The sequence below is a fragment of the Corapipo altera genome, unplaced genomic scaffold (genome assembly GCF_003945725.1).
Source record: "Corapipo altera isolate COAL_440 unplaced genomic scaffold, ASM394572v1 64, whole genome shotgun sequence".
NCBI lineage: Eukaryota > Metazoa > Chordata > Aves > Passeriformes > Pipridae > Corapipo > Corapipo altera.
The window spans coordinates 62,561-74,291 of record NW_020884893.1 but is presented as its reverse complement, the minus strand read 5'-3'; the positions used below and the strand labels follow the sequence as shown (position 1 = coordinate 74,291).

Genomic DNA, 11,731 nt, shown 5'->3' with positions numbered 1-11,731 from the left:
TGTCCCCCTGTGTGTTTTCGTGTGTCCCCCTTTTGTCCCCCCGTGTGTTCCTGCCATGTGCCCACCCTGTGTCCCCCCGCGGATTCCCCGCTCCCAACGGGCCCTGGCCACTCCTGCTTTTCCCAGCCATGGGAAAGCCTCGGGCAGAGCCGGTCCCTCCCGGGCTGACGGGCTTCCGGCTGCGGGCACGGCCGTTCCCCGCTCCGGATGGCCCGGGAGGGCACGGGCACACACCCACAGCGAAGTTCGCAGCGCTTCCCCCACCCTCGGGTAGCACTGGTGGCACACGGTGTGGGTTTGGGCTCTCCGGGGTATCCCTTTGTGTCCCCTTTCCCCAGGGGTGACCCCAGCCCGTGCAGAGATGAGCTCAGTGTTGTTCCTCTCTCTCGTTTAAAGCACAGACGAGGCTATCAGGAAGCCTGGAGGCTCTGACACTTCCAGGGGTCCGGCTCGCATGGAAAGCCTGGGATGCCGCAATCTGCTCTGTCCATTTGCCGGGTGATTCACGGCATTCTGTGTTTCCAAACACCCACCAGCTGTGGATCTCGGCGGCTCCTGCAGCACTCCTTGATAACCCCTTGCAGGGCAGCACGGAGGGAAAGCTGTGCTGGGAGCACAGCCCGCACTTGGCCGTGCCAGGAGCCATCCCCGGCCGTGGGACCGCGCGATCGGGGAGGGGCAGGGACAGAGGGGTGGCAGACGGGGCCGGGAGTGGCCCCATATGCTGTGAGGGATGATAGTCCACCCCCAGACAGGCACAGGCGGCTCCCACCGCCGGTATCTGCTGCCTGCAGGACACCGATAACCCCCCCGCTGCATGAGAAGGCAGAATTAAAAATGAAAAAAAAAAAAAATACATCCTGCTATTAAGAAAACCTAAAAAGCACTTAAAGATTAGACCTTTTGCAGGGCCCAGAGATGTTGAAGCTTGTGAGGGAAGTGTGGAGTGAGGGGGTTTCAGCCAGGCACCCAAAGCCCCTCTGAGCCGAGCCCAGGGTTTAACCCCTCTGTGCCCCCCAAAAGCTGCCCCACAGGTCCCCAGGGGGCCTCCTGGTGGAGCACAGTGGCCCCCAACCCCTTGGTGCTGCCAGGCAGGGCTGTGGGCCAGTGCTGGCTCCTGCCCCGGCCCTGCTGCCGCCCCTGACCTGCCTTGGGTGAGGAGATGGGGTGTTTTTTCCAGCAGTGCGTGGGATGCAGGAGGCATTCCCAGGGCTGAATTAACTCCTGTGCTGCAGAGCAAATCCTGACATGCAGTGCCCCTGCTCTGGCCTAACAGGTTTCTGGCTTCAAAGGATTTTCTGCTGGATACTTTGGCAGTGGCTGTAATTCCCCTGAGGACTGTCAGTGCCGTGATTTCCCCGGATCCCCACATCCTTAAATACACCAGGAACATATTGCATGTCCGTGACCAATCACATCAGCTCGCTGTGCCTCATTTCTTCATCAGCAGAGAGCAAATGGAAACGCTGCCTTGCTTACAGGAAATTAATACAGTTAATTAACACTTGGCCCCTCTAATATTCCAGGGCCCGCTCTCCAGAGCCCTTCCACTGCAGGATCATCATTACTGTGATGCACAAGCAACAGTTAGACCAGATGTTTGCACGCAGTTAATGCTTCTTCCATCTGGGGAGGGGGAGAAAAGGCAGCCCCACCAGCCTGGCGGGAGCGCATGGCTGGCAGTGCTTTCCCCATCCCTGGGGAGCCCCAGCCAGGCGCTTCCTGGGCTGCAGCGGGGTTTGGGACACAGCTGCTGCACCAGCTGCTCCCGCCCTGCTCACAAAGGCTGGGTCCTCCCCTAATTCATGCGGAGCTTATCCGGGGGGGGGCAGCAGCTCTGCCCCCTCTCCCCGGAGCTGCTTGGCTGCGCTGCAACTTCTCCAGGGCTTTCAGTGGCGCGAAAAAGGGCGGCTGTGGAGACAAATGAAAGGCGAACGCTGGCGGGAGAGGGGCGGGCAGGGGCTTTCCTTGCATGCATATGAGGGGAAGCAGATGAATCCCGTCTCCTGCACAGCTGCAGCCTCCCCCCGGCCTCGCCGGCCCTGCTAAGGAGTGCAGACGTGCTCCCAAGATTAGCTGTCTGGCGGGTGCTGCACGCAGATAAAGCCCTGTCTCCACGGTCACACTTGGTCCTGGAGAGGATCAGGAAGGATGTTTGGACAGTTTGTACCACAACGGGATTTACCCCACCACAGTCCCTGAGTTTGGGTGGGTTTGGCTGCCCTGCACAGTGGGGTAGACGCAGGTCAAGGGGTGTCTGCTGGTCTCTGCATGGACAGAAGAATGTAGAGCAGGGCTGCAGGTGGAGCCAGAGCTGGTGCCATGGAAAATCATCTTCTGGCAGCAGGAGCAGGCAGGATACAAACCTACATCCCTGTGCTCAGTTAAGTGTAGCATGTGGGTGTCCCAGGAACACATTTAGTGTCCTTGTCATTGCAGTTGGTCCAGTCTTCAGCAGTTCCCACACGGAGTGTGCTGAGCTGTCACATGGAATGATTGCAGCAGGACTTCTCCCAGGGTCTCCTGCCAATGCTCCTGTTCCCAGTGCTTTGATTTGTTCCCATGAGGGTGCAGCTCTCAGTGCAAGAGGACCTGGAGACCTCACTGCAGAGGGGACAGGCAGCTGGGGAAAGCCCAGAGCCCCCCAGTTCTGTCCTGACCTCACCCCCTCACCTGTTCTTGCTCCACCCTCCACCACCAGAGCCATTGCCTTTGTTCTACAGGAACCAAAGCGATTTTCTGGTAGCACAGATTATCTAGAGTATCTAAGCTTGCTTGTGGCAGAAGGACAGCATCCCTGGCTTAGGTGTCTCCTCCTAGAGCCCGGAACTGCCTATTCCCTTGCATTGTTTACAGATGACTACACCAGCTACTCTCTTGGATGCCGGGGCACAACAGACTCAGTGTTAGTTCCTTCTCTCATAGGATGGCATCTGTTATCAGAGCTCACACCAATCCATGGAGTCTTTGAGTGGAAGCAACAGGGGCACGGAGCCCATTCACCCCCCATTCTGCTCTTCACACCCAAACAGGACAATTTTGTCCCAGCCTCTGTGAGGCAGAGCAGTACAAACAAACACTTCCCAGCCCCATGGCTAAAAGCCACTCCATTCCACAGGGCTCTTCCATTTCCTTCACTCAAGCCTTGTGGAGGAATGGAGAGGCTGAAGTGCTTCTTGGGAGTCATCAAGGAGTAATTTGGGAATATACCCCTTGATGTTGCCTTCTGTGCTTCAGCTTCTACTCAGCTTTAGTGACAAAGCAGCCCAAGTTCCCTTCCCAGAAGGCTCAGAGCACGGTCACTGGAACTGGGAACCCAAAAAGCAGGTGAAGAGTCAGAGTAAAACCTGTAGGTGACTCAGAGCTTCACCTGGAGCAGAAGAAGGGCTCAGATAGAGTATGATGCTTTGTGAGGAGGTAAAAAAATCACTTCAAGGCAGGACTGGCATCAATTTGAGGGCATTAATTTGGCTTCTCGCTACAAAGCAGGAGCTTTTGTCTTACAGCCACTCAGTGCTCCCCTGGCAGAGGGACCTCCTTCCCCTGCTTGTGCCATCCACAGGGAGCTCCTCACACAGGGGTTGCTTCATCCCCACTCCCACAGCAGTCACCTTTACAGCTTGGAAGAGGCAGTGAGATCACCCCCACACATCCTTATTTTCCTTATTTGTGTATGTCCCTATTTTATCTGAGGGGCAGACCAGGTACAGCCTTGTGCCCAGTGCCCTGCTCTGGCAGAGGGTCCTGCCACAGGCTCCTGCCCCAAAGAGGAGTGTTTGGTAAGGGATGACAGCCACCCCAATTTGTTCCTGCAGTTGGCATCCTTATCCCAGCCAGTGTTGCAGGAGGTAAATCTGAATGTGTGGTCAATGCTGGTAACACAGGAGCAAAACTGATGGCAAAAATGCACCTCATGCATGGTCCAAACAGGACCAGAGACATGCAATAATCAAGCATCACTTCATATATTTTAGCTTAATAATGATGACAGTAAAAAACCCACAAAAAATTAGGTTTTTTTATTCTTATAGAAAGCATGGTATTGTAATATTCAAAGAGTGATTATACAGATAAAATCCACATAAGAAATCAATTCAGACCAGACAGAGCTACATCAACAACCCACTGCCCCCTCTTTTGCATGTTTTAAAACCAAAACCTGAGAAATTCCTACAAGCATTTTGATCAGTGTCATACAAGTTACCTGAGTTTATAACTTTATTCTACACCATCAGAAAATCAGGGCTTGGATTACACAGCAATTATGAGCACAAATTATATGCCAAAAAGAGAGGTAATAATGCTTGTATTAGAGAGTTTTTAATTTGCTTTTCTCCTTTCCTCATCACCAGAGACAGATGAAAATTCTTCTAAGAAAAAAGTTACCTCCTCCAGCAATCTGGTACGAACACACAGGTTGACAATTCAAGATTAGCACCCCTGAAATATTAACAGTGGCAGACAGACATTATGCCTTATTTCCCCTCCCCCTCCTTATCTGCTGGATTTCAAAAGCAGCATCAGAAAACACATTCTGCTCAGGTTGGCACGAGCCAGGAACACAAACACAACCTGAGCAATAGGAAGCAGCACACGGCTCGGGGTATTATCCAAAGGTCACATTTGTGCTGATCCAGTGAAAATGAGTTGGAATCCCAGGAGTTTCTCCTGTGTGAGGGTATCTCCACAGGGTTCTGGTCACTCCACAAGCTCAGTGTGCACAGGGGGTCATGGGGGTCCCCACAGATGCCTGGCTTGGATCTCCTTCACCAGCCAGGGATCATCCCTGCATTTCTACCCACACCCAACCTGGTCTAAAGCAGAGCTTTGATCTATTCTACCAGGGCAAGGAAGTCTCACAGCACTGACATCAAAGCTCCTCTGCAGCCTCTCCACCCTGACCAGGTTGCCCAGAGAAGCTGTGGCTGCCCCATCCCTGGAAGTGTCCAAGGTCAGGTTGGACAGGGCTGGGAGCAACCTGGGCTGGTGGAAGGTGTCCCTGCCCATGGCAGGAAGCTGGAGTAGATGTTTAATGTCCCTTCCAACCCAAACCATTCCATGATTCTATGATACCTGTCCTGAACATGGACATTTATCTGGTTATTGTTGTCATGCTGCAGACACAGGCTCACACCTTCTCAAGAGCTTCTCTGTGGCACTTATTGGACAAGCACAGGTTTTCCTTGCAGAAATGTGCTCCCCTTAGCTGACAGGATCAAACACAGCACAGAAATCCTTAGCTAACCCAAATGTCAGGCACCCATTTAATTTTCACCTTTGTTAAATAATGTAATTGTCCCGGAAACTGTTCTCCAGCCATCCTGAGAGCCAGCACCAGTACACAAGGTGTCCTCCAAAGGGAAGGGAAGCACAGTGGGTATGCCAGGGCAGCAGGCAGCATCAGTAAACAACCCTGAGCCTGCTTTGTTCCTCCATAAAATAAATGATTAATAGCTCAGGATAGTCAGCCTGCTTGAGAAGCTCAGGCTTGCTGAAAACTTTTGATCAGTTTGATTCATTAACCTTTAAAACTGCCTCTAAAAGAGGCTTAAAATCTGAAGAATTATCATTTTAAACATCACTTTTATCCAGTAATCCTAATTTTTTATGAACTGAGCTAAGATTGAGACACTCTGCTCCTCTTTAGAGACACTCAGCATAAGCCAGGTGTCAAAGAAGAAATAACAACAAGAGAAAATAAAGTTGCTGTAGACAAACAAACCCATGTTCATCTTAAAATTCAAAACCAGTCAGGGCTGGGGGTGGGGGGGGAGAAAATGGTACTTCTTTGTGATCCTTAAGCACTTGGCGGATTCGCAGGTGGCTTCCCAACTGTCTCTTTATTTCTTCTGGTTTTAATGCTAATAAAAAAAAGGAACCCAAACAGGGGGCTCAACTCCCCACACAATGCCCTGGGGGAGGGCAGGGAGTGTAACTTACGTATCCCAAAAGTCTGACTCAGACAAATTACTTCTAGTTCACTTCCCTACTACACGCCCGCATTGTTCCGACACCTTGGCGGCAGAAGGGGCTCATCCCCAGCTATCTGGTCCCAGGGACAGCATTGGGGGCTGATGTCATTAAGGAGCTGTTCCAATTACTTCCCTGGGGAAAGCAGTGACTTGCACAGCGGGAACACCAACGGTCCCAACGCCCGGCTGGGCAGGCAGGGAGCAGCCGCGGCTCCCAGGGATGGCAGCTGCTTCCCGGGGCTCCAGTGCAGATGGCTGGAGGCCTGGGCACGGTGGGCTTGCAAAGTGAGACTGGGGGGACGTTCCCAGGAGAAAAAGGGTGTTTCTTTGAACCGGTGACACAGTCACTGCTGCCAGGTTGATCCTATAAAGTGGGTATTGGCTTGGATTCATCTTCCAGAGAGCACAGACATCTGGGTACAAAGGACAGGCCACTTGTGCTTCAGAACTTCAGCAGCGGCCACTCGGTTGCAGTGGTACAACTACCAGCAAAAGGAAATTATTTCGCCTCTAAGGGAATCACAAGCCTTTCTCAGAGGAAGAAGACACCAGCTACAAATTAAACAAGATTAAAAACTTCTCACAGAACCAGCCCCGTGCCATCTTTGGCTGCGACAATTACACACGGTCAAGGATTTGTGAGTCTAATAGTTTTAGGGAGAAATTCCCAAGCCACAGCTGTCAGGCTGTGGAAGGGTTTTCTGAAATCCCATCGAAGCTTGGAGGAATTCAGCAATATTAGCAGAATACAAATGTTCTCATTTGGAACAACACTGAGGCTTCTGACAGGAAAATCGTGATGCTTCAGCTGCCCAGCAAATAAAGATGTTTATGAAGGAATCAGACCTAATCTGTAGCTTCAGTAGTTTTTCTGTATCTGAATCTTTAAGCTTATCTATGCCAAGAAAAATATTTAACCACAAAGAAACAAACCCAATTCCTGATTTTTATAACTTTCCTGGGGTCTGATGAAATGCTGATTAATGTTCCAATTGAAGTATTTAGTCCAGACTGTAATAGCAGGTGAAACTAGGAGTTAAAGGTACCTCAGACAGTTATCATGGCAAAGAAGTATCTTGTTTTTTGGACACCATGTACAATCAGGGGTTTGCATGGCACGAGCTCAAAGAAAAGTGGGAAGACAAAGAATAAAGCAGCACTCTGAATATGCATAAGAGTAACAAAAGAGTTTAGGAGGGCAAGGAAAAATCACTTGAGAAGAAATTGGGAATTTTTTTCTACCCAAAAGCCACCTGAAGTTCAATGTACTGTTTCAGTTGTACCTTTGCATAGGACAAACTGCCAGAGCCTGGAAGGTAAAGAGAGTTCAAAACATGATGAAAACAGCATCAGCATGATTATGCAATGACATGAGCAGCTCAGGAACAAGCAAATGGACACAGGGAGAGCAAACAAAACAGTCCCAGCCAAGCCAAAAGGGAACAGGGAACTTAATGACTCTCTTGGAAACTTCACCACATCAAACCAGTGCGTCAGGAATTATCTGAATGCACATGATCGAGCGAACCCTGTAGTGTCACATGGCAGTGTATTAACAGCTTGAATTTATTAATTTTAAAGCAGTTTTTGTGCTTTCTCAGTTGTTTAGTCAATCTTCTGCTACAGCCCAGAGTGTGCTGCACCGTCCTGGAGCTCAGCAGTTTTAAGAGTCACTCATGTATTCATCCATGGCCTCAACCTGGCCCAGCAGCAAACCTGCACAAACTTACAGGTACATTCCAATTTGATTACAGCCAACCCCTGCCACTCCTGTGGAGGGCAGATCCTGGCCCTAAGAGAAACCCATGTGTGCCTTCCCCCAAAATAAAAGTGCCTGCTCAAAGCTCAGTGTGAGATCTGAGGGCGGGAACACGCCCCGGCCTGTTTGCAGAGGAGCCCAAGTTGCATAACTGATTTCGGTATTTAGTTCAAGCAGCTTTTAAAAACTTTACAAGTAAGTTTAAAATAATTACAGGGTATTAATTAGTGCACTTTGCAGAGGCACAGATTCAGCCCAAGTGCATGGGAGAAACTGAGCAAAAATAGTCCTGCCAAGCATGATTTACCAGGCTTGTACAAGACAATCTTAACAGTTTTATTCTCAAATATTTTTTTGTCTCCCAGAGGGAAAGGTCCAGATAAACTCTCTCTCAAGGAGCACACAACTTGTAATGTGTCCTTGTAATAGTTTAAGCAGGATTTCCAGCCATCCACAGCAATGAAAAAACAATGTCCCTGCTTTCATGATGTCCCCCACTCCCACCACACCACGGTGAGCACAGCAGCACAGAGAAAAAACACTTGTGAGCATTCAGGTGAGCCCTAAAACATGTTTTCATGCTCTCCACTTACTGCCAGGCCGTCTCTTTGTAAGTTATATTTAGTTTCTTAAAAAACAATACCCAGAAAACCTCAAACCCAAACACAGAGGGGAAAAAAAGGCCTCTTAAAAAAGACTGCAGCAGGTTTCTGTGGGGTGTGCGTTTCTGCAGACAGTTTCTGTGGGGTGTTTACTTGCTCTAAACAGAGCCAAAAGACTAATCAGAACATTTTGGCCGGGATACAAGAGGCAACTCTGCTTGACAGATGTAAATTTAAAAAATCCCAGGTCAAGAGCAACAGAAAAACCTTTTCCCCTCAGCTGCCCAGAGGTCCCATCCCATCCAAAGGTGCTTTGCAGGGAAGCACCTACTTGCTGTCTGTCCTTTTGTTGTAAAGGAGGAAGTCAGACAGGTCGTGCCACACCTCACTGTCCTCGTACAGGTAGGTCATGGAGGACTGCAGGGAGGGCTGCAGAGTCTCTCTGTGGTACTCAAAGAGCCACAGCACTGTCCCCCACACCAGGGCAGCCACGAGGGGGAAGGGATCCTGCTTGGGCTGTGGGATGTAGCCCTTCTCCACAGCCAGCCGGGACAGGCCGAACAGGATCCGGGACAGCAGGTACATGATGATCTGCAGGGGAGAAACCCAGAGAGCTTTGGGTGAACAACCCGAGCTCACACAGCAGCTGGGTTAAGCTGAGCTCACACAGCAGCTGGGTTAAGCTGAGCTCACACAGCAGCCAGGCTGAGGTTCAGAAGCCATAATCCACCCGAGAGGGGTGGGAACGATTTACCCGACTTAAAAGCAAACAGGCTGTGGTTCACACACCAACAGCCTGTAAAACCACAAGTGTTTGTTGTCTTCTCTGCATCCTCAAAGTCCTGTTTCTCTGCTGCTGCTCTAATTTAGCAATCTACAAGTTAAACTTAACACAACATATCGTCACAGTTGCACAAATTTGTCTTTGCTCAGTTAATGCCACCTCAGAACAGACCCAGAGCAGCCCTGTTCACCTGCCAAGCAGATCTGAACTCAGGAGCCTGGACACAGCCTAAAACCAGGCTCAAGAACACTCTGGACTAATCTGCATCTCTGTGTTTTACTCATTAATCTGTGACCGTGTGTTAAGAACCAGCTTTAACTCCAATGTCCCCTGAGCAGCTTTTGTCAGTGTAACCTGTTTAGTTGTTACACAATATTCTGAGTTGGAAGGGACCCACAAGGATCATCAAAGTCCAACTCCTTGTCAGTTTAACCAGTTTAGTTCAGTGTAGCTCAGTAACTGATCATGTTCCACACTCACCACACTCAAATTCAAGGGTTTAACCCTGCAATGGGCAGACCAGGAGCAGAGTCAGTGACCACAGCTCAGGTGACAGCTGGGATAACCCAAAAGCTTTGGATCACCTGCCTGCCTCCCTAGGAATTCAGTGCAGCTTTGAAGGTAAACCTGAGCTTTTAGCACTCCAACTGCTCATGGAGGGACACAACCACCTCTGGGACTGGAGTGCAGAGCAGGCAAAACAAGAATCTGTGCAAAGAACATGATAAAAGAGTAATTGCTGCACGGTCAGAACCACCTGGAACAAGCCACCAACCACTTCCTGGCACACCTGCTGTTCTTCCCGGTCAAAGAAACTTCCAGCGAGTGCATTTACCTGGCTGTTGATGGGATTGTTCTCACCAAACACCAGCCAGCCCCCAATGCAGGCTGCAAGGAAAGCATGGAATGGGATTTTCTTCCCCTGCAGCCGGGACTGCGCTGCCATGAGCCCCTTGTAGGTGAACACGAAGTAGGCCAAGTTCCGGGAGTGGGCGTAGGTGGCCTGAGCAATCGCCTTCAGCTTCTCCCTCAAACTGAAGAAAAGGAACAGACAATTAGGAGAGGGAAAAGGCAGCAACCCTGCACTCAACTCAGCCTGGTCACTACTCCCCTCACCTTCACTGACAGCATCCTGTGGAATATTTTGTGAGGGAGGAGAAATCCCCTCACCTCTGATCCCCCTATCAGAGCACAGACTGCAGACTGTACCTCTGTCTCATTCTCTGAACAGTCAAACAGTCCTTTTTTTTAAATTTTTGCCTAAATGCAAACCTCTGGCATAAGCAGAGAAAGCCACAATGTGCTCTGCTCTACTCTAGGTTCCCATATATCCATGGGGAGCAGAGCACTGCTGCTGGCATCTTCTAATTCCTCCCCTATCCACTGGTTCTCACCAACCATCCTATGAGTGGTTAACCCCCCCCAACTACGTATATTTGTGTGTGCTTCACTAACAGAACAGGCTCAACCACAGCTCACGTACCTTTCTTCTTTTTAAACCCCCTGGAAACATGAAAAAGAGACAGCTGGAGTGAAAACATCCTAAGCAGTGACGTAAAAAACGCAAGAATTAGGGCTTGTACCTTCCGCTCTTGAACAGGAAAGTCATCACCAGGGCATGAGGGGCACGGATTTTGGCTCCATAGCTGCAAGAGCAGACAGACACTTCAGAGTTCTTGCATTACACTATGAAATAATTGTGTTGCTATTCTGACAGATTAAAGAGGTTATTTAACAAATATATATTACTTTCAAGCCGACCCAGCAGCAGCAGCACAACAAACCGGGAGGAGCCCAGCCCGAGGGGGAAGAGCACACACACCACAGCGAGCCAGGCCCAAAAGAGACCCCAAAGCCAGTTAAAACGACCCCGACGGCAGCTGAGAGAGGCGGAACCACCTCCCCCGTACCCCCCCCACCGCATCTCCGGCCTTCGCACAGCCCGGGGTGGGCCGATACCCCAGGCACCCAGGGGCCCAGCACTCACACGGCGCCGTTGCGGAAGCCCTTGATGACAGCGAGCGCGGCATGGTAGCGGCGCTGCTGCAGGAGCGCGTTGGCGGCGCGGAGCAGAGCGCGTAGCGAACCCTCCCCGCCCGCCATGGCCCCGCCGGCCATGGCACCCCCGCCACCTGCCGCTTCCGGGGCCCGCGCCCCGCCCGCCGCGCCCATAGGCTGCTCCGCCTGTCCATCACCGCGGATGGCGCCATCTCAACCGCTCATTGGTGCGGAGCGCCTGCCCCGCAGCCAATGGGCGCCGCGGACTGTGTCCCGCCCACCCCGCTCCCTGTGGGTGCCGCTGAGGGCCTGGAGCGGCATCACCCGGTCATGGCGCGGGGGTCGCGGCGGGAGCCCGAGTGGGGCGTGGGCAGCCGCGGCGCGGCGCCTGCCCCGTCTCCGCGGGCTGCAGCGGCGGCACCGAGTTAAACGCTCCCCCCTCCCCAAAACCAACCCCGGGGCCGCCCCCGCCCCTCCCGCGCTGAGGGCGCGTTGCGGGCGGAGGGCGCCCCCTGGCGGCGCGGCCGCTCCCGCCGCCGCTCCAAGATGGCGCAGGCGATCTTCGAGGCGCTGGAAGGTAACGGGGCCGCGCCGGGGCCGCGCCGGCACCCGCGGG

At 51.8% G+C, this 11,731-nt stretch overlaps 2 protein-coding genes across 3 annotated transcripts in view; one reads left to right on the top strand and one right to left on the bottom strand.

The window, feature by feature from the left end:
* Positions 1 to 5,730: 5,730 nt before the first annotated feature.
* Positions 5,731 to 11,257, bottom strand: PXMP4 (peroxisomal membrane protein 4). Its single transcript, XM_027646124.1, has 4 exons — positions 11,105 to 11,257; positions 10,701 to 10,763; positions 9,953 to 10,151; positions 5,731 to 8,924 (listed from the first exon to the last, which is right to left on the bottom strand). The coding sequence occupies exons 1-4, from the start codon at positions 11,233 to 11,235 to the stop codon at positions 8,661 to 8,663; spliced, it is 657 nt and encodes a 218-aa protein (XP_027501925.1). The 5' UTR covers positions 11,236 to 11,257; the 3' UTR covers positions 5,731 to 8,660.
* Positions 11,258 to 11,464: 207 nt separating this feature from the next.
* ZNF341 (zinc finger protein 341) overlaps positions 11,465 to 11,731 on the top strand; it is a 22,462-nt gene continuing 22,195 nt past the window's right edge. For both annotated transcript variants that reach the window (XM_027646198.1, XM_027646197.1), the window contains exon 1: positions 11,465 to 11,692. In XM_027646198.1, coding sequence (XP_027501999.1) covers positions 11,662 to 11,692 — 31 coding nt within the window. In that variant the 5' untranslated portion in view covers positions 11,465 to 11,661. The remainder of the gene's footprint in view (positions 11,693 to 11,731) is intronic.

Coding starts and splice junctions, on each gene's coding strand:
- PXMP4 (XM_027646124.1), bottom strand. CDS start 11,235: ATGGCCGGCGGGGCCATGGCGGGCGGGGAGGGTTCGCTACGCGCTCTG. Junction 10,764..11,104: donor GGCTTCCGCAACGGCGCCGT/GTGAGTGCTGGG, acceptor CTGCTCTTGCAG/CTATGGAGCCAAAATCCGTG. Junction 8,925..9,952: donor ACAATCCCATCAACAGCCAG/GTAAATGCACTC, acceptor TCTCCCCTGCAG/ATCATCATGTACCTGCTGTC.